The sequence below is a fragment of the Piliocolobus tephrosceles genome, chromosome 17 (genome assembly GCF_002776525.5).
Source record: "Piliocolobus tephrosceles isolate RC106 chromosome 17, ASM277652v3, whole genome shotgun sequence".
Taxonomy (NCBI): Eukaryota; Metazoa; Chordata; class Mammalia; order Primates; family Cercopithecidae; genus Piliocolobus; species Piliocolobus tephrosceles.
The window spans coordinates 20,145,284-20,170,847 of record NC_045450.1 but is presented as its reverse complement, the minus strand read 5'-3'; the positions used below and the strand labels follow the sequence as shown (position 1 = coordinate 20,170,847).

General features: G+C 36.4%; 1 protein-coding gene across 1 annotated transcript in view; it reads right to left on the bottom strand.

Annotated features, from left to right (window-relative positions):
* The window catches only part of LOC111551179 (ATP-binding cassette sub-family A member 3-like), a 57,025-nt gene extending 39,676 nt beyond the window's left edge, over positions 1 to 17,349 (bottom strand). The window contains exons 1-2 of the mRNA XM_023225018.2: positions 17,188 to 17,349; positions 11,421 to 11,637 (exon numbers count right to left, since the gene is read on the bottom strand). Of these exons, the coding sequence (XP_023080786.2) occupies positions 11,421 to 11,637; positions 17,188 to 17,349 (379 nt within the window). The remainder of the gene's footprint in view (positions 1 to 11,420; positions 11,638 to 17,187) is intronic.
* Positions 17,350 to 25,564: the final 8,215 nt, after the last annotated feature.

Below are 25,564 nucleotides of genomic sequence, written 5' to 3'. Positions count from 1 at the left end.
ATTTGTTTAAATTTTTCACATTTGTTAGCCTAAAGTTGTCATATCTTCTTAGATTTCAATGTTATAACAGCCATACAAATATATATACAAATATATATTTATATAACAGCTATATAAATATATATATTTAAGTAATTCTCCCTGTCTCAGCCTCCCGAGCAGCTGGGATTGCAGGCGCCCGCCACCACGCCTGGCTAATTTTGTATTGTTTAGTAGAGACGGGGTTTTGCCAAGTTGGCCAGGCTGGTCTTGAACTCTTAACATCAGGTGATCCACCCGCCTCGGCTTCCCAAATTGCTGGGATTATAGGTGTGAGCGACCACGCCCGGCCCCATTTTCTGTTTGGTTAAATTTTACTTTTATTTGTTCATTCTTTACACTTTGAATTTGTTAGGCTGTTATTTTTCTAACTATTTAAATTGGATAGTTTGTTAGTTAAGTTTCAGGCTTTTTAATGTTAGCAGTTAAAAGTATAAAATTTCCTCCAATAACTCATTTGCTTCAGAGTATTTAAATTTCTCTTCAGTTCTAAATCTTTTCTAATTTTTGCTATGATTCTCTCTTTGGCCCATTAACTATTAAAATGTGTTTTAAAACTCTCAATTTTGTGTCCTTTTTCTAGTTATCATTTTGTTACTCATTTTTAATTTAATTGCCTAATGATCAGTAAATACATCATTACATATTAATTTTCATGATGTATCATCTGGGTCAGTTTCTGAGACTTATGTGTTTGAAAACATGGTTTGGTGATCTATGTTCTATGTATGTCCATTAACGCAAGTTTATTAACTGTACTGTTCAATATATAACATTCACTGATTTTCCCCACTGCTTTATCCATCAGTTACAAGAGAGGTATGTACAAATCTCCTTCTGTAATGTTGTGTGTCTGCCTATTATTCCAACTGGTTATTTTGACTATATATATGTCTACATTATATCGGTATATAAGTGAAAATTTGGAATTCTTATAACTTCATGCTCAATTGAATCTGCTATCGTGTTGTAAACCTCTTTATCTCTAATAATTTTTAATGTTAAAAATGTTTTCTCTTAATAGATTTTATTTTTAAAACTGCAATAAAAAATCAACAAAGTTGAAAGCTTATTTTTTGAAAAGACTAACAAGATTGATGAACCTCTTGTAAGATTGGTTAAAAAAATACAAGTGGCAAAAATTAGATATGAAAATGGTTATTTTCAGTCACTACTGTTTTATTTTTGTATTTTTCCTGATACATCCTTTGCCATTCTTGCACTTTCTGTGTCTTTATTTTTTTTAACTGTGCCTCCTGTAAAATGCATGAAGCTAGAATCTGGAGTCAGGGAGAATCCAGAATGCAATCTTGTTTATTTAATGAGCATATTTTGTTGCCATTTAATTTTGCTAATGATATATTTGGGTTAATTACTATCATCATATTGCTTTGCCATGTATTCTTTTCTATTTCAATTTTTCTCCCTTCACCCATCTTTTGGATGTGACTTAGTTTTCTTTTCTTCTGCATTGCTAGTATTTACGTGTTTCAGAAGTTATACTTTAAAAATATTCCTTCAGTGGTTACACAGGATATTTTAACCTGCCTATTTAAGTTTTATCTCCGGTTGCCTCAAAGATCTCTTCAGCCTTGGTGTTCTGAAATTTCACAATGATGTGTCTAGGTGAGAATTTAAAACAATTCAGTGAGCTTCTGAAACTGAAGATTTGTCTTTGAATAATTCTGGAAATTCTCAGCCAAACATGAACCCCTTGTCTTCTATTATTTCTTTTTGAACTCTTTTTGACTGTACATTGGAATGTCTATCTTCCATGACTTTTAACATTCTTTCATATTTTCCATTTTTTAAATCTCATGGGATACATTAAGCATATTTCTTTTGTTATCAGTTGTTGCAATTATTTCTGAAGAATTTTTAACAATTTTAGCTTTTATTTTAGATACAGGGGGTACCTGTACAGGTCTGTTACTTGGGAATATTGTGTGCTACTGAGGTTTAGGGTATGGATCTCATCACCCAGGCAGTGAGCACAATACAGCATAGGTAGTTTTTCAACCCATGCCCCCTTCACTCCCTCCCCACTCTGGTAGTCTACAGTATCTATTGTTCTCATGTTTATGTCCATTTATGCTCAATGTTGAGCTCCCACTTATAAATGAGAACATGTAGTATTTGATTTTCTCTTCCTGTGTTAATTTGCTTAGAGTTATGGCCTCCAACTGCATCCATGTTGCTGCAAAGGACATGATTTTATTCTTTTTTATGGCTGTGTAGTATTCCATGGTGTATATGTACATTTTCTTTATATCCGATCTACCACTGATGGGCACCTAGTTGATTCCATGTCTTTGCTATTGTGAATAGTACTGCAATGAACATACGAGTGCATGTGTCTTTTTGGTAGAATCATTTCTTTTCCTTTTGGTATATACCTAGTGATGGACTTGCTGAATTGAATAGTAGCTCTATTTTAAGTTCTTTGATAAATCTCCACAATGCTTTCTGTAATGACTGCATTAATTTATATTCCCACTGACAGTATTCCCTTTTTTCTATGAAATCACTAGCTGCTGCGTTTTGATCATTTGATAATAGTCATTATGACTGGTTTGAGATGGTGTCACATTGTGGTCTTGATTTGCATTTCTCTGATGATTAGTGATGCTGAGTATTTTTAAAAATATGTTTGTTAGCTGCTTCTAATGTCTTATTTTGAAGAAGTTTCTGTTCATGTTCTTTGCCCTTTTTAAATGGGGCTATTATTATTTTCTTCTTAATTTGCTTAAGTTCCTTATAGATTCTGGATATTAGGCCTTTCTCAGATGCACAGTTTGTGAATATCTTCTCCCACTTTGTAGGTTGTCTGTTGATACTTTCTTTTACTGTGCATAAGCTCTTTAGTTTAATTAGATCCCACTTGTCAATTTTTGTTTTTGTTGCAATTGCTTTTGGGGACTTAACTGAAAATTCTTTGCCAAGGCCAATGTCAAGAAGAGATTTTCCTAGCTTGTCTTCTAGGATTTTCGTAGTCTGAGGTCTTACATTTAAACCTTTGATCTATTTAATATTTGTACCTGGTGAAATGTAGGGGTCTAGTTTCAATTTTCTGCATATGGCTAGCTAGTTATCCCAGCATCATTTATTAAATAAGGAAGAGTTTCCCCATTGCTTGTTTTTGTTGGTCTTGCCAGATGATTTTAAGTGTGTGGCTTTATTTTTGTTATTCTGTTCCATTGGTCTATGTGTCTGTTTTTGTACCAATACCATGCTGTTTTGATTGCTATAGCTTTATAATAGAGTTTGAAGTCAGGTAGTGTGATGCCTCCCCATCTTTGTTCTTTTTGTTTAGGATTGCTTTGGCTAATCAGGCTCTTTTTTGGTTCCATATGAGTTTTAGAATAGTTTTTCTAATTCTGAGAAGAATGGCATTGGTGGTTTGATAGAAATAGTGTTGAATCTGTAGATTTTTTTGGGCAGTATGGCCATTTTTATGATACTGATCCTTCCAACCCATGAGCATGAAATATTTTTCCATTTTTCTCATGCCAACTGTCTACAATATCTATTGATTCTTAATTTAAATTATAATTCTTTCTCATTTCTCAAGATTCTATTTAGATCTTTTCAAATCTAAAAGGATCCCAATACTTGTGTATATGTGTGTATTACATTATTTTCTCATATTTCTGAGACTCTGTTTAGATATTTTAAACATACATGTTTTATATTCTATTCTAAAAAATTATAAATCTGAAATATACTCAGGTTTGATTCCATAGTTTGTGGTTTCTGCTAGTACTTGCTCATGAGGTCTTGCTCCTTTTTATTTTCTTTCTTCAGTCTTTTAAATTGATCTCTAGTAGCCTCAGTTGGATTCAATTTGGTTAGACACCTTTGACCTTCCTATACTTGGATATTTATATTTTTCTCTGGGTTTGGAAAGTGTTCTGCTCTTATTTCTTTAAATATACTTTCTACTCCTTTGTCTTTCTCTTCACTTTTTTTTTTAACACATGACTTAAACATTTGCTCTTTAACGCTTTCCATAAATTCCATAAGTTCTCTTCATTCCCTTTTCTTCTTTTTCCTCCTCTGACTATATATTCTCAAAAACCTATCTTTAAGTTCACAGACTTTCTTTTGCGTGACCAATTATACTGCTGATGCTCTCTATTATATTTTTAAGTCCAGGATTTCTTTTTAAAAATTATTTCCATATCTCTATTAAATTCCTAGTTCTTGTTATTGTTTATCTCATTTCTTTGGACTGTTTCTCTGTATTTTGTATTTTTGGGGGGGTTTGCTGAGCTTCCTTAAAACCATTATTGTGAATTCTTTGTCAGGCAATTCATATATCACCTTCTTTAGGGTCAGCCATTGGCATTTTATTTTGTCTATTTGGTGATGTCATGCTTGCTGGATTATTCATGACCCTTGTTGTTGCAGGTCTGCACATTTGAAGAAGCACTTATTCTAGTCTTCCCTGACTGGCTTCATCTAGGAACACGCTTCAACAGTAATTCTGTACAGAGATTCTGGGCAGGCCACCTAGGGTAGTCCCTAAGCCTGAGATTGCTGAAGCCACTGAAAAACTAGAAGGCACTCTAAGCCCGGACCACCATGGTCAACACAGTGCCAGGCTGGAACATCATGGCTGCTAAGGCTGATGTAGCTCTGAGGCATGACTGAAGGTGATGGACACTAAGGACTGCCTGCCACTGAGAACTATCCAGAGCCCAAGATCACTTGGTTGGCTGGCGTTGATGCAGACTGGAGATCGAATCCACCTTGCAGGGACTATGGGTTCTTACCTAGTGCTGATGCAGGTTTGCCCAATTTGCAGGTCTGCCCAGTGCTAGGTTTTACTGTAGCAGAGATGCTATTAAGGTTTAAGACAAAGTCATCCTTTTATTTCTCCGTCTTTCCCTCAAGCTAATGTTATCTTTCTCCACCTGTGCTTTCTGAGCTTGAGAGAGGGGTGACATGGATAATAAAAAACTGTCCTTCCTACCGTCCTCAATATTTTTTTCTTATTATTGTGCTATAATAAGGTACTGTGATTTCTCATCTGATTTCTTTAGTTCTTCTGAAGGTATTTTTTTGTGTACATGTGTGTGAATAGTTATTCAAATTGATGGTTCTGTAGGGGAACAATCACTGGAGAATCTTGTTGCATCATCTTTTTCCTACCCCAGCTTTATAAGCTAGCATTAAAAGTGACTTTTATTTGAAGTTATTGACTGCATCTGTTGACCTTAGTCATTTATTTATTTATTTATTTATTTACTTACTTACTTACTTACTTACTTACTTACTTACTTACTTACTGGGATGGAGTCTCACTCTGTTGCTCAGGCTGGAATGCAGTGGTATGATCTCGGCTCACTGCAAACTTCACCTCCTGTGTTCAAGCGATTCTCCTGCCTCAGCCTCCTGAGTAGCTGGGACTACAGGTGTGTGCCACCATGCTAGGCTGATTATTATTATTAAGTTTTTTGTATTTTTAGTAGAGACGGGGTTTCACCATATTGACCAGGATGGTCTCAATCTCCTGACCTCATGATCCACCAGCCTCAACCTCCCAAAGTGCTGGGATTACAGGCACGAGGCACCATGCTCAGCCAAATCTCTTATTTTTATAGGTTGTGAGGAACACAGTGTTCAGGAAAAAAATCACAGAAGTAAAAGTTGGTTTTCTGAAAAGATTAAGAAAACTGACAAATCACTAGCTAGACTAAGAAAAAAGAGAAAATTGAAACAAATAAAATTATAAACGAAAAAGGAAACATATTTGATACCACATTAATAGAAAGGATCAGGAGACAGTATAATAAACAATTATACCTTAAAAATTTGATAACATAGAAAAATGTATGTATTCTTCGACACATGCAACCTACAAAGACGGAATTATGAAAAAACACACTATCTAAACAGACCAATAATGAGTCAGTAGATTGAATAAGTAATAAAAAGTCTCCTACCAAAGAAAAGCCTAGGACCTAGTGGCTTTAGTGCTAAATTCTACCAAAGATTTAAGGATGAATACCAATTGTTCTCAAACTCTTCCAAAAAATTTAAGAGGCAAGAATACTTCCAAACTCATAAGGCCAATTATTACCCTAATATTAAAACCAGACAAGGACACAACACCACACAAAAAACTACAAGCCAATATCCCTGATGAACATAAATGCAAAAATCCTCAATAACATAATAGAAAACCAAATTCAGCAGCACATTAAAAGGATCATTGACCATGATCAAGTGGGACTCATTCCAGGGATGCACAGATGGTTCAGCATATGCAAATGAATAAATGTGATACATCACATTAACAGAATGAAAGACAAAAAACATATGATTATTTCAATAGATACAAAAAAAGCATTTGGAAAATTCAACACTCTTTAATGATAAAAATCTCTCAACAACTTAGGTATAGAGGGAATATACCTCAGCACCCAGGGCTAAAATCATACTCAGTGGGGGAAAACAAACTGAAAGCTTTTCCTCTAAGCTTTAAAATAAGACAAAGATGTCCACTCTCACCATTTACATTCAGCATTGCACTAGAAGTCCTAGCCAGAGCAATTAGACAAGAAAAAGAAAGAAAAGGCATGTGTTCTTAGATATAGAAAGCCATAAATACTCTAGACAGAAACTGTGAAACTTCCAGAAGAAAACAGGGAAAAAGTTCCATGGCATTAGTCTAAGCAATGATTTTTTTAGATATGACAGACAACAAAAGCAGAAATAGATAGATGGGATTATATTAAGCTAAAAAGCTTCTGCTAAATAAATGAAATGATAATGAAGAGATAAACTGCAGAATAGGAGAAAATGCTTGCAAAGCATACATCTGATAAGGGGTTAATGTCCATAAAAGACCAGGGTGTCAAACAACTCAGTTGCACGAAAAACAACTTAATTACAAATGGGCAAAAATCCTGAACAGACATTTCTCAAAAGAATATATAGAAATGGCCAACAGGTATATGAAAAAATGCTCAACATTACTCATCATCAGGGAAATGTAAATCAAAACCACAATGCGATATGACCTCACTCTTTTTAGAATGGTTATTATCAAATGGTAAGTGTTGACCAGGATGTGGGAAAAAAACCCTTGTACAGTTGGTGGGAATGTAAATTAGTAAAGGCATTAGGGAAAACAGTATGGAGGTTGCTAAAATAATTAAAAATAGAACTATCATACAATCCGGCAATCCCATGATGGATATACAGCTAAAGGAAACGAAATTAGTATGTCAAAGTGATAGCTGCACGCCCATGTTTATTGCAGTGCTATTCACAGTGGAATCAACCTGTGTTCATCAATGGATGAATGCATGAAGAAAATGTGGTATATATACACAACAGAATACCATTCATCCATAATGAGAAGGAAATCCTGTTCCGTGGTGACAACATAAGTGAACCTGGAGGACATTATGTTAAGTGAATAAGCCAGGCACAGAAAGACAATACTGCACAATCTCACTCATATATGGAATCCCAAAGAAGCAGATCTCATAGAGGTAGAGAGTAGAATGGCAATTACCAGAGGGGGAGTTGTTGAGCAAAAGATACACAAATTCAGTTTGATAATAGCAATGAGTTCAAGAGATCTATTGCATAGCATGGGGACTATAGCTAATTGGGTAAGTGCTCTCACAACAAAAATGATACATATTTGAGGTCATGCATATGCTAATTAGCTAGATTTATCTATTCTACAATATATATAGATAATATTTCAAAACATTTTGTACATTACTAATACATCCAACTTTATCTGTCAATTAGAAAATTTGAAAAAATAAATACAATCCTCAATGTATAAGCTAAAATATGTGTCTGGCTAATCTCCCAAACCCGAACCCCTTCTACAAAACAACAACTTTCTGTACTAGGCATGGTTAGGTACTTCCGCCTTCGGATACCTAGTTTTACCATCCTGACTAAACCATTATGTAAACTCACAAAAGCAAACCTAGCTGACCCCATAGATCCTAAATCCTTTCGCCACTCCTCTTTCCATTCCTTAAAAACAGCCCTAGAAGCTGCCCCCATGCTGGCTCTCCCTAACTCATCCCAACCCTTTTCATTACACACAGGCAAAGTACATGGCTGTGCAGTCAAAATTCTTACACAAAAGCCGGGACTGTGCCCTGTAGCCTTTCTGTCCAAACAACTTGACCTTACTGTTTTAGGCTGGCCCCCACTCCCATGACTGTATCTCCCTGATCCACCTGACATTCATTCCAGTTCCCTGTATTTCCTTCTTTCATGTTCCTCACCCTGATGACACTTGGTTTACTGATGGCAGTTCCACCAGGCCTAATCGCCACACACCAGCAAAGGCAGGCTATGCTATAGTATCTTCCACATCTATCATTGAGGCTACTGCTCTGCCCCACTCCACTACCTCTCAGCAAGCCAAACTCATTGCCTTAACTTGGGCCCTCACTCTTGCAAATGGACTACGTGTCAATATTTATACTGACCCCATATCCTGCACCACCATGCTGTTTTATGGGATGAAAGGTTTTCTCACTACGCATGGGTCCTCCATCATTAATGCCTCTTTAATGAAAACTCTTCTCCAGGACGCTTTACTTCCAAACGAAGCTGGAGTCATACATTGCAAGGGCCATCAAAAGGCATCAGATCCCATCACTCAGGGCAATGCTTATGCTGATAAGGTAGCTAAAAAAGCAGCTAGCGTTCCAACTTCTATCCTTCACAGCAGATTTTCTCCTTCACACCTGGTCACTCCCACTCTCCTTCACACCTACTCCCCCACTGAAACTTCCACCTATCAATCTCTTCCCACACAAGGCAAATGGTTCTTGGACCAAGGAAAATATCTCATTCCAGCCTCACAGGCCCATTCTATTCTGTCATCATTTCATAACCTCTTCCATGTAGGTTACAAGCCGCTAGCCCACCTCTTAGAACCTCTCATTTCCTTTCCATCGTGGAAATCTATCCTCAAGGAAATCACTTCTCAGTGTTCCATCTGCTATTCTACTACTCCTCAGGGATTATTCAGGCCCCGTCCCTTCCCTACATATCAAGCTCAGGGATCTGCCCCCGCCCAGGACTGGCAAATTGACTTTACTCACATGCCTCAAGTCAGGAAACTAAAATAGCTCTTGGTCTGGGTAGACACTGTCACTGGATGGGTAGAGGCCTTTCCCACAGGGTCTGAGAAGGCCACCATGGTCATTTCTTCCCTTCTGTCAGACATAATTCCTTGGTTTGGCCTTCCCACCTCTATACAGTCTGATAACGGATCAGCCTTTATTAATCACCCAAGCAGTTTCTCAGGCTCTTGGTATTCAGTGGCTCCTGGTTTTACCTCAAACTGCCACCCTTAAGTATCTCTTTAAGTGGATAGAAGATCTTCAGTGACAAAGTACGCTCCAATACTTTCACGCTGATGAAGTCCTGTTCTTTACTTTTATACTTACTCTTATTCTCATTCCTGTTCTTATGCCACCCTCTACCTCTCCCCAGCTATCTCCACCACACTATCAATCTCACTCACTCTCTCCTAGCCATTTCTAATCTTTCTTTAACAAAAAATTGCTGGCTTTGCATTTCTCTTTCCTACAAATTCAACGAGGCCCTGACTTACTCACTGCTAAAAAAAAGGGGGGGGGGCACTCTGTATATTTTTAAATGAAGCATGTTGTTTTTACCTAAATCAATCTGGCCTGGTATATGACAACATAAAAAAATTCAAGGATAGAGCTCCAAAACTCGCCAACCAAGCAAATAATTACACTGAACCCCCTTGGACACTGTAGTTGGATGTCCTGGGTACTCCCAGTTCTTAGTCCTTTAATACCTGTTTTTCTCTTTCTCTTATTTGGATGTTGTGTCTTTTGTTTAGTTTCTCAATTCATACGAAACTGCATCCAGGCCATCACCAATAATTCTATATGACAAATGCTCCTTCTAACAACCCCACAATATCACCCCTTACCCCAAAATCTTTCTTCAGTTGAATCTCTCCCACTGGAGGTTACCAAGCCACCCCTAATCCCGCTCAAAGCAACCCTGAGAAACATTGCCCATTATCTCTCCATACCACCCCCCAAAATTTTCACCTCCTCAACACTTTACCACTATTTTGTTTTTTCTTATTAATATAAGAAGACAGGAATGTTAGGCCTCTGAGCCCAAGCTAAGCCATCATATCCCCAGTGACCTGCACGTATACATCCAGATGACCTGAAGCAACTGAAGATCCACAAAAAAAGTGAAAATAGCCTTAACTGATGACATTCCACCATTGTGATTTATTTCTGCCCCAACCTAACTGATCAATGTACTTTGTAATAGCCCCCACCCTTAGGAAGGTTCTTTATAATCTTCCCCCATCCTTAAGAAGGTTCTTTGTAATTCTTCCCACCCTTGAGAATGTACTTTGTGAGATCCATCCCCTACCCCTAAAACACTGCTCTTTGTTCCACCGCCTATCCCAAAACCTATAAGAACAAATGATAATCCCACTACCTTTTGCTGACTTCTTTTTTGGACTCAGCCCGCCTGCACTCAGGTGAAATGAACAGCCATGTTGCTCACACAAAGCCTGTTTGGTGATCTCTTCACAAGGACGCATGAGACACTGACCAGAGATATGCCAGTCCTGAGATAATCTCCCCTCTGGCCAGAGAAATGTCAGCCCCAAGATAACCTCCCCTCCAAACAGAGATATTCCAACCCCACAATAAACTTCTCACCCCCACAGAAACATTCCAAGCCTGTGATAAACTCTCTCACCCTAAAACCAAGATATACTCTGTCTGTAAGAGAGAGGGCTCCTGACCGAAATTGGCCAGAAGCCCCTCTCAGGTTTACTCTCCAAAAATAAACCTGTCTTTGACTGTTGAGCTGCTTTTCATGTTTCTTTCCTTTTTTTTTTTTTTTTGGTGACATGATCTTGGTTCATTGCAACCTCTTTCTCCCTAGTTCAAGCAATTCTCCTGCCTCAGCCTCCCAAGTAGCTGGGACTACAGGTGCATGCCACCACGCCCAGCTAATTTTTGTATTTTTAGTAGAGACAGAGTTTCACCATGTTGGCCAGGATGGTCTCCATCTTTTGACCTCATGATCCGCCCACCTCAGCTTCCCAAAGGGCTTGGATTACAGGCATGAGCCACCATGCCTGGATCTTTCCTCTTTTTTTTTTTTTTTAACTCATACAGATCTGGCAGCACAATGCCTAGAATATCACAGGCAGTCAAAATAAGTTTATTGCTGTACATGAAGTACAAAATTTCCTCTAAAACCTAGAATTTAGTTGTCTGTAAATGTTCTTAAGTATCTGTAGGTCCATTACTCCTTACTTATTTGCTGCTGCCTTCTGGAGAAGGGGAAATTTTGTGAAACTTCACACTTACTGTTTTCTATTATCTCGCCTATGAGGAAACCAAAAGTGCCTGAAAAGTAGCTGAGTAGGAGAAGTTTGATGTAGGCAGAAGTACTTCCAGAAAACATGAAGCTTATCAGGTACACAAAGGGAATGGCAGACCAGCCATACAGCATGAAGATCAGCATAGTTTCCAGAATGTGGTAATCCGTGACATAAATATCAAATTTGCGGTATTTTATCACTCCCTGAAACACAAAGGGTACAGAGATAAAGGCAAAGTGAAAGGCAAGTGAAAAAAGAAACCAAGCTTTAGAGAAGGAAATAGGAAGTCCTGTCTTTATTTAGCATGGAACTAGTCATTAATTAAGTCAATCTGCCTCTTAAAACAAAACATCACTGGTCATTAGAGAAATGCAAATCAAAACCACAATGAGATACCATCTTATGCCAGTTAGAATGGTGATTATTAAAAAGTCAGGAAACAACAGATGCTGGTGAGGCTGTGGAGAAATAGGAATGCTTTTACACTGTTGGTGGGAGTGTAAACCAGTTCCACCACTGTGGAAGACAGTGTGGTGATTCCTCAAGGATCTAGAACCAGAAATACCATTTGATCCAGCAATCCCATTACTGGGTATATACCTAAGGGATTATAAATCATTCTGCTATAAAGACACATGCACATATATGTTTATTGCACCACTATTTACAATAGCAAAGACTTGGAACCAACCCAAATGCCCATCGATGACAGACTGGATAAAGAAAATGTGGCACATACACACCATGGAATACTATGCAGCCATAAAAAGGAATGAGTTGATGCGCTTTGCAAGGACATGGATGAAGCTAGAAGTCATCATTCTCAGCAAACTAACACAGGAACCGAAAACTAAACACCACATGCTCTCGCTCATAAGTGGGAGTTGAACAATGAGAATGCATGGACACGTGGAGGGGAACATCACACACTGGGGCCTGTCAGAGGATAGGGAGCAAGGGGAGGGAGAGTATTAGGACAAATACCTAATGCATGCAGGGCTTAAAACTTGGATGACGGGTTGATAGGTGCAGCAAACCACCATGGCACATGTATACCTATGTAACAAAACTGCATGTTCTGCACATGTATCCCAGAACTTAAAGTAGAATAATCAACAAAACAAAAACTTCAGCCCTGGGGATGGGCATTGTGGCTCATGCCTGTAATCCCAGCATTTTGGGAGGCTAAGGCTCAGGAGGTGGGGATTGCAGTGTGTTGTGATTGCGCCAGTACACTCCAGCCTGGGTGACAGAGTGAGACCTGTCTCAAAAAAACAAAACAAAACGAAACAAAAAATCAAAACCTTATCCCACAAGGATGAAGTAAGTTATTTTTACCTCTTCATCAGAGAGCATTCCAGTGAGCAGAGCCACTACACTTTCCTTTATTATTTTCTTCTCTACTTGGAACAGTTATTGCAATAATACTGGCAAGTTTCCCAGAAAGTAGATTATTTCTCCAAAGATTTTTTTCTTTGACTACATAACTTACCTATCACTCTACCCACTGCTATACACCTTTAAACTAGGCCTCCAGGTTCTATTCTACTTCCCCACTTCTCCCTCACATTCACCTAAGCCACTAAACCAGACAGTGGACACAAAATTAGAATGGATGGTGGTGGTGGAGAGGAACCTGTAGCTGTGAAAAGAAATAAATTTCTGGAAATTTATATCTCATTAGTTAATAGATATCACTTCTCCACAAATGACAAGATGGTCCCTTTGGGCAATTACATGATTATGTAGCAAGACAAGCAAGAAGTAAATAGTAAGATTAAGCTAAGAATAATCATTATATTGACTGATGTTCTTGGTGGTGGCAGCAAAAATAAAAGAAGATTTGCGGGTAATAGATGAATCCAGTCCCTGAAGCTATAATTATTTTGTTTGTGACTAAGCATTCTATAAACCTAAAAGAATAAATAAAATGAAGAAATCAAATAAAAGTTAGAGTGACCTAGGAATTCCTGTGTTCAAAGTCTTCTGATCTTTCAATGTCACAAATCTTAACCTATTTCAAAGAAAAGCTGAATTCTGGGCTGAGTGCAGTGAATCCTGCCTGTAATCCTGGTACTTTGGGAGGCCAAGGCAGGCGGATCATGAGATCAGGAGATCAAGACCATCCTGGCTAACACAGTGAAACCCAGTCTCTACTAAAAAAAAAAAAAAAAAAAAAATTAGCTAGGCGTGGTGGCAGGTGACTATAGTCCCAGCTACTCAGGAGGCTGAGGCAGGAGAACGGCGGGAACCCGGGAGGTGGAGCTTGCAGTGAGCTGAGATTGCACCACTGCACACCAGCCTGGGTGACAGAGCAAGACTCTGTCTCAAACAAAAACAAAAACTAAAACAAAAACAAAAAAACGCTGAATTCCTTGTTGGATAAGTAAGCAACACAGTTGTTCTTGGACAAGAGACTCATGCATTGTGAATATTTAGATTCTACTCAACTTAATCTACAAGTGAAAATGCAAACAAAATTTTCAAGTAAATATTTTAACCTCTTTATTATGAAATATACCACATATTCAGAAAAGTATATATAACAAATAGATTATCATAATGAATTATCACAAAGCAATTCCCTGGGAAACTACCACAATGCCAATACCCACAAAGCCTATCAGAAACTCCTCCAATCCCTGTAAAAGTAACCACTATTCCTGGCACTATTAATCTGCTTTCTGTGTCTATGAATTTACCTATTTTGGACATTTTAAGTAAATGGAATCATGCAATATATGGCCTTTTGTCCCCAGGTTATTTCAGTTAGCATAATTTTTTAAGGTTCATGCAAGCTGTAGCAGGTATCAGCATTTCATTCCTGATTATGGTTAAGTAATGTTCCATTGTATTGATATACCATATTTTATTTATCCATTTCTGAACATTTGGGAGTTTCATTTTCAAGTATTTAAAAAATTGATGTTTGCAGTTCTCTTGGGTATAAATCTAGGAGTGTAATTGCTGAATCATATGGTAATTGTAAGTTTAGTTTTTGAAGAACCACAAAACTGTTTTACATGACAGTTGAAACATTTTACATTTCTTCTCTTGTTATCCTAATGATTGTTGTTGTAGACTGCTTTGAATATTATTAAAGCTATACTAGCTATCTTTTAAAGAAGCTCTTTCATCATTTTATTTTCAAATTATTTGTGTCAATGAACCTAAAGTGAGTCTCTTGTAGGTATCATACAGTTAGATTATGTTTTTGGAATCATTCTACTAATGCCCTACTTTTAATTTGAATTTAATCCATTTATATTTAATGTAATTACTTATAAGTTTTTCTGTCATTTGGTTATGTATTACATCATTATATTTTTCCATTCATTTATTCTGCCATTTGTGTTGAATAGATATTTTTGAGTGTGCCATTTAATTCTATTGTCTTTTAAGATTCCATGTAGTTGGGTTGTTATATTAGTGGTTGGAAATTACAATAAACATCCAATTCATAACAATACAATTTAGATTAAAACTAACTTAATTTCAATATAATACAAATATTTTGTATCTATGTAGCTAACCTCTCTGCTTTTTATGCTATTATGATCACAAATTACATCTTTATACATTGTGTGTCCATCATGATAGATTTATAACTATTGCTTTACACAGATGCCTTTTAAATGAAAAAATATAAGAGCTATAAACAAAAATATATTAATACTGCATTTTACATTTACCTATGTTTTTACTTGTGTGGTATCCTTTATTTCTTCATTTGGATTTGAGTTACTGTCAAGTGTCCTTTCATTTCAGACTGAAGAATTCTCTTCAGAATTTCTTGTAGGGCATGACTGCTAGCAATAGTCTATTAATTTTTTTTAAAATTTGGAAATGTATAATTACTCCTTATTTTCTTTTAATGTAAAAAGAACATTAAACATAAGATTTACATTCTTAATACATTTTTAAGTGTAAAATATATGATTGTTAACTGTAGGTACAATCTTTTACTACAAATCTCTAAGGCTTATTCATCTTGTTTGAGTGAAACTTTATGCTCACCGATTAGTAACTTTCCATTATCCTGTTATCCAAGCCCCTAGCAGCCACCATTCAACTATTTGATTCTATACATTTGACTATTTTAGATATATCATGTAAGTGGAATCATGAAATATTTGACTTTCTGTGATGGCTTTATTTTACTTAGCATAATGTCCTCAAGATTCATCCATATTGTAGCAAGTGTCAGAGTCATCTTATTTTTTGTTTGTTTTTTTTTTTTTGAGAGATGGAGTCTCATTCTGTCACCCATGTTGGAGTGCAATGGTGCGATCTCAGCTCACTGCAACTTCCACCTCCTGGGTTCAAGCGATTCTCCTGCCTCAGTTTCCCAAGTAGCTGGGACTACAGGCATGTGCCACCACACCCAGCTAATTTTTGTATTTTTTAGTAGAGACAGGGTTTCACTAGATGTTGGCCAGGCTGGTCTCAAACTCCTGACCTCAGGTGATCCACCCACCTCGGCCTTCCAAAAGGCTGGGATTATAGGCGTGAGCCACTGTGCCCAGCCAGAATCATCTTATTTTTTAAGTCTGAATAATATTCTATTGTATGTATATACCACATTTTCTTTATCCATTCATGTGTTGATGAATGTTTAGGCTTCTTTTTTTTTTTTTCCTTCACATTTTAGCTATTACAAATAGTGTTCAGTGAATTAGGAGTGATGGTAGATCTTTGAGATCCTCATTTGAACTCTTTTTGATAAATAATCAGAAATAGGGTTGTCTGATAATATGGTAGTTCTATTTTTAATATTCTGAGGAATCACCACATTGTTTTTCATAGCAGGGGCACCATTTTGCATTCCTACCAACAGTTGGCAAGGGTTCCAATTTGTACAAACTTTACCAATACTAGTTATCTTTTTATAAAATCTTTTTTTTATTTTTAAAAGTCATCGTAATAGGTGTGAGGTGATTATCTCATGGTTTTGACTTGCATTTCCCTGATGACTAGGAAAATTGAGCAAATGTTCATATACCTGTTGACCATTTATATCTTCTCCTGAGAAAAATCTATTCAATTCTTTTGCCCATTTTTAAATTAGGTTATTTTTTGCTATTGAGTTGTAAGAATTCCTTATGTATTTTGGATATTAACCCCTTTTAAGAGGTATGATTTATAAATATTTCCTCCCATTCTGTAGATTTTTCTCTTGACTCTACTGATTGTTTCCTTTACTATGCAGAAGCTTTTTAGTTTGATGTAATCCCAATTTTCTATTTTTGCTTTTGTTGACCGTGCTTTTGGGGTCATAAAAAAGAATGTTTCCCCTATGTTTTCTTCTAGTAGCTTTATAGCTTCAGGACTTACATTTAAGTCTTCATTATATTTTAAGTTGATACCTGTATATGGTGTGAAATAAGGGTCTAAATGGATTCTTTTGCATGTGGATATCCAGATTTCCCAACACAATGTATTGAAGAGACTGTTCTTTCCCCATCTTTCCCCATTGTGTGTTCTTGTCACCTTTGTAAAAAATTAACTGATGGTAAATGCATGAGTTTATTTCTGTACTCTATTTTTTCCATTAGTCTATATTTCTATTTTTATGCAAATAAGTTACTTTTAAAACTAAGAATAACTACCACCAGACTTTTGCAATGTGTTTTCCAAGATAATAAACAAAGACGGTTTATTGACAAGAGCTAGATTTCATAACCATTAGAATAATAATTTTCCAAGAGGTACAAAAGGAAAATAAACCCTCAAGGAATTTCTTTCACACTCACCATTACTAAGCAGCAGGAAGCAAAGAAGATGATGAAATCCCACAATAGGGCAGAAAGCCAGTACACGATGACAGAGACACCACTCACAAACTGGATGTGCTTCGCCTTAGTGGTTCTCTCAGTCACTGTCAGGAGACAAAAACCACTGATCAAAAGAGCCATGCCAAATTGTAAATTTATGGCCAATTTTTGTCCACTTTGAAGCCTACAAAAGAAGACATATCAGAAAATCAACACAGCAGAAAATACAGATTTCAATCCATAGCTATTTTTATCATATAAATGTAATCAGATGAAGTGGAAAGAATGTATTTAAAGAGTAAAATTGAATTCAAATGAAAAGAATAACATACTCCTCACTGTTTTCAACATCAGGGGGTGGCTGAGGTTTATTGGAGACTGTTAAGGAAGCATTGGCACCAGAAAGTGACTTGAAAAGAATGTTGTCTAACACTGCCAGGGCCATAGATGGTGAATGATATGCTTCATTGTTGAACAGAGCAGTAAGCATTACCATATTTGCCTCCGACTCAATAGAAAGTGCAATGATACATAAACGAATACAATCTTTTGTTTCCCTCAAGTACTTCAGTAGGTCACCTAGGATGAGAAAACAATATTGGTCAGTGTATCCACAATACAGATAACCTATAATATATGCCAAAGAAGAGGAACAGATAATTTTACTTCTCATCACCTTCAATTTTCCCATAATGACTACTTCAAACATTTGCGGTTCCCCTCCAGCACTTTACTTCATCATTAATTCCAAGCTCTCTCACTTCATAGCCTATATCCTAAACTACTACTTCACTGAGAAAACATAGACTCTCTCAACTTACTTATCTATCTTATACTGATTTATAAGTGTTTTCATTTATAGCTTTGCTAATCTTACAGCAGACAAAACCTTCCTCTGGAAAGCATAGAAGCTAACTAAAAACACTTAAAAATATCACCTCATTAAGGATATTAGACATCTAGGAAAACCATCAACATTTGGGAAGAATGGAAATGCTCTGAGATGAGTCCAACATTCTACATTCTTTTTTTCTTTGAGGCCTTCATAGATTTGTAAATGGTAGAGGTACCTTAGTAAATCCTCAGGCTCTCTGTGGGACTCAAGAAGGGTAATACCCTCACAGAAATAGTGAGTAAGAGATAAACCAATTCTTTCTTTAAGAGATCGGGTCTCACTGTGTTTCCCAGGCTGGAGTGCAGTGGGAAATATTCACAGACATGATAATAGTGCACTACAGTCTCAAATTCCTAGGCTCGTGTGACCCTCCCATGTAAGTCTCCCAAGCAGCTGGGACTACAGACCCTTGCCACCATGCCCAGCTTAATAGACACATTCTTATAAAAATTTAAACCCAGCCTCAAATTACTTCAATCCATGATTGGATTTAGATCTTTCCTTAATCTTACTGCCTGCCAGAAGTAAAACTGAACCTCCTCTGGAGAAGATAATCTCATGCAGAATCTCTATTATTTTCATACACAATATCTGGCATTGAATTAAGAAATTATCAATTACACTAAGAAAGAGAACTAAGAGAAAGCACAGACAATAGAAACAGATTCATTGATGACCCAGGTAGCAAAGACAGAGAATTTACCAGAGAACTGGAGTCCACAGAAATAATCAAATGTTGATGTCAGAATTAAAAAACACATTAATTACAATTAAGAAGTTAATATATAACTACAGTGGGTTGAGCACAAATAAAGTGTAGGTCAGGGCACTGGAAGACAAGTGATTAGAATACCCAGACAAAAGCACAGTGGATGGAAAACAAGAGAGAAGACACAAATCACCGATGTCAGGAATGAAACAGACAAAATCACTACCCTTCATGCAGACATAAAAAGGATGATAAAGGAATTCTATGGTTAACTCTACACAAATGTCATGGCTAATTTTATGTATCAACTTGACTGGGTTGAGGGATACCCAGGTAGCTGGTAAGGCATTATTTTTGGGCATGTCTGTGAGGGTGTTTCCAGACGAGATTAGCATTTGAATCACTAGACTGACTAAAGCGCCTCACCAATGTGAGTAGCCATCATCCAATCCATTGAGGGACCAAATAGAACAAAAGGGTGAAAAAAGGGCAACTTTTTTATCTTCATGAAAGAAAATGCGCCATCTATTTTCTCCTGCCCTTAGACATTAGCACTCCTGATTCTCAGACTTTTGGACTCTGGGACTTACACCAGTGGCCACCTTGGTTCCCAGGCCTTTGGCCTCAGACTGAATTACTGGCTTCCTGGGTATACAGCTTGCATACAGCATATTATGGGACTTCTTGGCCTCTATAATCACATAAGCCAATTCCTCTAATAAATATTTTCTTTATACATTTCTCTCTCTCTCTGTCTCTGTCTCTCTCTCTCTCTCTATATATATATATACACACACACATATATATATATGTATCCTGCAACTTTGATGAACTCATTTATTAGTTCTAGAAATTTTTCTTGTTTGTTCTTTGGGATTCTCTATATAGACAATCACATCATCTGCAAATAAGAGCAATTTTCTTTCTTTGTGATCTGTATGCCTTTTGTTTCCCATATATATATATATCCTGTTGGTTCTGCTTTTCTAAAGAACTCTAATACAACACATAGATTTTATGACTTAGATGAAAGGGACCACTTCTTCAAAACATACAACTACAACAACTCAATATGAAGTAGATCATTGAATAGCAATAATTATTAAGAAAATGTAATTCTCAACTAAAAATTCCATAAAAAAGAAGTCTCCAGGCCCCAATATTTTCACTGAAGAATCATATCAAATGCTTAAAGAAGAATAAGCACTAATTAGACACAACATATTTTAGGAAACAGAATCAGGAACATTTCTCAATTTAGTTTATAATGAAACCACACCAAGACAGTACAACAAAAGTAAACTACAGATAAATATCCTTTATGAACATAGATGCAAAACTCCTTAACAAAATATTAGCCAACAGAATTCAACAATATATACAAAGAATTATGCACCATGACCAACTGGAATCTATTCCAGGGATACAAGGCTGGTTCAATGTTTGAATATCAATTAATGTCACCCTCCATATTAATAGACTAACAAGGAAAACTTACATAATTATACAAATCTGTGCAGAAAAAATTTTTGAGAAAACTCAATAAGCGCTCATGATATTAAAAAAAAAAAAAAACCACTGAGCAAAATAGGAGTAGAGCAGAACTTCTTTAACTTTATATAAAGCATCTAAAAAATTCTTTACCGCTAACATTATACTTAGTGGAGAAAGACTGTATACCTATTTTCCTAACATTGGAACAAAGAAAAACAATCAATCTCACTACTCTGATTCAATATAGTGATGGAAGTTCTATCCAGTGTAATAAAGCACAAATGGGAACCAAAAGGCATACAGATCACAAAGAAAGAAAATTGCTCGTATTTGCAGATGATGTGATTGTCTACATAGAGAATCCCAAGGAACCAACAAGAAAAATTTCTAGAACTAATAAATGAGATCATCAAAGTTGCAGGATACATGATAACCATATAAGAATAGAAAATAATTATATGCTAGAATAAACATCTGGATACCAAAATTAAAAGGGTAATACCATTTACATTAACTGAAAAATGAAATATTTAGGCATAAATTAACAACCTATGTGCAGGACTTGTATGCTGAAAACTACAAGCGCTGATGGAAGAAATAAAAGTTCTAAATCAATAAAGGGACATCCTACGTTCATGGATTCAAAGACTATACTCAGTAAAGATGTCAATTTTCTTCAATTTACTATACAGATGCAATTTCTGGCAAATTTCCAAGTTTTTATGTAGGTATAGACAAACTTATTTCAAAATGTATATGGAGGAGCAAAGGAACTAAAATAACCAAAACAACTTTTAAAAACAAGAATAAAGTGGGAGGAACCAGTCTACCAGATTTCAGGTGTGGCATTAGTTGAAGGAATAGATACATAGATTATTGGAATAGAATAGAAAACCCCCAAATAGACCCAAACATGCCCAACTCTTTTTTGATAAAGGTGCAAAATAATTAAATGAATATCATCATTCAGTAATGGAGCAATTGCTGCCGGAGCAATTGGAGATGCACAGGCACAAAAGTTAACCTTGACTCAGATATCACACCTTATGCTAAAATTAAGTCAAAGTAGATAATAAATGTAAAATGTAAAGCTATAAAACTTTTAGAAAACTGTAAATCTTTTTAGGAGAAAATCTTCAAGATTTAGGGCTAGGTGGAGAGTTCTTAGACTTGACATCAAAAGCATGATCAAAAAAAGAAAAAATACATTAAACTTAATAAAAATTAAGAAATTTTGCCCTGAAAAAAAATTGTTAGGGTGATGATAATCTGCAGCATGAGACAAAACAATTTTAGAAACTGTTTAAAACTCTATAGTAAAAAACACCAAAAATTAAACTAAAAAATAGGGAAAATTGATAAACAGACATTTCACCGGAGATGATGTTCAAATGGAAAATAAGCACATGAAAAGATGTAGAAATGCAAGTCAGGGAAAGGTAAGTTAAAACTACAGTGATATACCACTACTCACTTATCACAACGGCCAAAACAAAAATAGTGACAACACCAAATGCTGGTGAATACGCAGAGAAACTGGATCACTCATACATTGCTGAGGGAAATGTAAAATGACACAGTCACTCTGGAAAGCAACTAGGTAGTTTTTTAGAAAACTAAACATGCAACAGCCCTGTTGCTAGAAAAAATTTAAAAAGAAGCCATGCCCAGTGTTCCCCTTACTTGTTGCAAGTAATAAAAATCCCCTTGTTGAGTTTCCTAGACAGCAAAAGACAATTGTTTGTAAACAGACAATCCACAGAACGGGGGAGAAAATTTTTGTAAACTATGCATCCAACAAAGATCTAATATCCAGCACCTACAAATAATTTAAACAAATTTACAAGAAAAAAACAAACTCATAAAAAAGAGGTCCAACGACATGAACAGAGACTTTGCAAAAGACGACATACACGTGGCCCATGTTCATATAAAGAAAAGCTCAACATCACTGATCATTAAAGACATGCAAATCAAAACCACAATGAGTTATCATCTCATACCAGTCAGAAGAGCTATTATGATTATAATTAGCTTTTTATTTTATTTATTCATTTGTTTATTTTTATTTTTTAAGTTTGGGGGTACACGTGCAGGGTGTACAGGTTTGTTAAATAGGTAAACGTGTGCCATGGTGGTTTGCTGCACCTATCAACCCATCACCTAGGTATTAAGCTCAGCATGCATTAGCTGTTTTTCCTAATGCTCTTGCCCCGCATCTTCCAACAGGCCCCAGCACATGTTTTTCCCCTCCCTGTGTCCATGTATTGTTCGGCTCCCACTTATAAGTGAGAACATGAGGTGTTTTCTGTTCCTGCACTAGTTTGCTGAGGATAATGACTTCCAGCTTTATCCATCTCCTTGCAAAGGACATTTCTTTTTATAGCTACATAGTATTCCATGGTATATATGTACCACATTTTCCTTATCCAATCTATCATTGATGGGCATTTGGGTAGATTCCACATCTACATGTACATGTGCAAGTATCTTTACAACAGAATGATTTATATTCCTTTGGATATATACCCAGTAATGGAATTGCAGGGTCCAATGGTATTTCCAGTTCTAAATCTTTGAGGAATCACCACACTGTCTTCCACAATGGTTGAACGAATTTACATTCCCACCAACAGTGTAAAAGTGTTCCTATTTCTCCACAACCTCACCAGCATCTGTTGTTTCTTGACTTTCTAAGAATAGCTATCACTTAAAAAGTAAAAAACAAACAAACAGAAAACAAAACACACATATGCTGGTGAGGTTGCAGAGAAAAAGGAATGCTTATACACTGTTGGTGGGAGTGTAAATTAGTTCAGTTACTGTGGAAGACAGTGTGGTGATTCCTCAGACTTAAAGACAGAAATATAGTCAGACCCAGCAATCCCATTACTGGGTGTATACCCAAAGGAATATACATAATTCTACTATAAAGACACATGCATGTGTATGTTCATTGCAATACTATTCACAATAGCAATGACATGGAGTCAACCCAAATGCCATCAATAATAGACTGGATAAAGAAAATGTGGTACATGTACACCGTGCAATACTATGCAGCCATAAAAAAGAATGAGGTCACGCCCTTTGCAGGGACATGGATGGAGCTGGAGGCCATCATTCTTAGCAAACTAACACGGGAACAGAAAACCAAATACCACATGTTCTCACTTATAAGTTGGAGCTAAATGAGGAGAACACATGGACACATAGAGGGGCACAATATATACTGGGGCCTACGGGAGGGTGGAGGGTGGGAGGAGGGAGAGGATCAGGAAAAATAACTAATGGATACTAGGCTTAATATCTGTGTGATGATGTAATCTGTACAACCCCCATGATACAAGTTTACCTGTGTAACAAGGTAAACTTGTATCTTTACTTGTTGTCTCTTTACATAAGATTTACTGACCTCTGCTGTAATATGTTAAATAAAACATTTACAGTTTGGCTTTAGATAAAATAAAACACACAAAAATCTTAGTTCATGTACCCATGAACTTAAAAGTTAAAAAATAAATAAATAAATTTAAAAATCTGAAAAAATGAGGGCATTCTTTGACTTGAATATAACTGTCTCTAAGACATTTGTGACTAACAGGGGAAGGATAGAGTGGGTAGCCAATCACTATAGTTAAGACCTTCTTTGGAAGTAACACAAGAAGATCATCTCTGAGAGCAGTTCTTTTTTTTTTTCCTCAGCGAGCTTTACCTCGTACTTCCTGAGGTCTTTGGTTGTCAGACTTGAGCATACTCTTAAGGCGTTCTGAGAGATCTGCAGTCAAATCAGAAGCCCCAGAAATAGAAAAGGGCACAATGGTTTGACCATATTGAGTCAACTCCATTTGCCTAATCATTTCATGCTGTGAAGAAGTTTTACTAGAACTTAAGAGAAAGGCAAGGGAGCCTATGAGTCCCAGTATCTGTAACAAAAGCAGTTTCCAGTTGCGCCAGTTGAACATCACCCTCTTTAGGAACATGGCATAGAACTGCTGGCTGTAGAGGAAACACTAAGGAAAAATGAGAAAAACATAACATTACAATAGTTATAGACTTAAACATGCCATTCATGTTGAACTCCATTAAGACGAATGCTTTGAAATTCTGTGGTATGAACATATACAAGTTTTATATTACAAACACATAAAGTTTACAGAAGTAAGTACTTGGAATAGAACCTAAGCGTTATATGACAGGACACAACTGTATGATCAATCTTTTCTTTGTATGAGGCAGGGGTCAACAAACTATGGCCCTATGGCCTGTTTTTATAAACAAAGTTTTATTGGAACACAGCGATGCCCATTTATTTCTGTATTTTCATGGTTGTTTTTGTGCTATAATGACAGACTTGAGTAATTGTGAAAGACACCAGATGGCCTGCTAAGCCTTCAATATTGGTTGTCTCTTTACATAAGGTTTACTGACCTCTGCTGTAATATATTAAATAAAACGTTTACAGTTTGGCTTTAGATATAACACACAAAAATCTTAGAAGGATGGTTTTCCTCAGACTCCTGATAGCCAAGAAAACTAGGGTGCTTTCTAGAAGAAGTGATGATTCTATAGTGATGATCTTATAGATGATTATAAGAAGAATGAAGAAAATATTTGGCAACTCAGAATTCCAATGTGAAGGATCATATTAATTAGGGAACCATCCCTTACACAATAACAATTCCCAATAGGAAAACTTAGAATACTTCAAATAGTGTGCATATTGAATTATTACAAATCAGGCTCACTAGTACCCTTAACTTAGCTTCAATAAACCAACACATTTTGTGGTTACTGATTTGAAAAGAAATGAATTCTAAAACAGAAAAAAAGGATGGAGGAATAACAGTGGTGAAAGCAAACCACTGATATCTTATCTAAAACCCATCATTTCTGCATTAGAAAACTGATTAGGAAGTGGCACAGGCTGCTTGCCATCTGATCGACGAAGTGTACCTCTTGCACTCCAACCATATCTACACCAGGTTTCTTGGTAAAGGTGCTTACCCCAGTATTAAAGTTAATAGTAGGGCTTTCATTCAGGGTGGGAGGATCTGCTCCCTCAACATTTCTTGATGTGTTCTTATTCTGGTTCCTGTTGGATGCTTGGCCCATTTGGGAGGAAGACTTCATAGCTTCGATTTCTGTTTGTGACTCTTCCGTGTAACCGACCCTACATAAAAAAGCACAAAGTATTTAATTTCAATCTTATTCCAAAGTATCCTGTTTGAAGAATGTGAGTTGCAGCCCCCAATTCA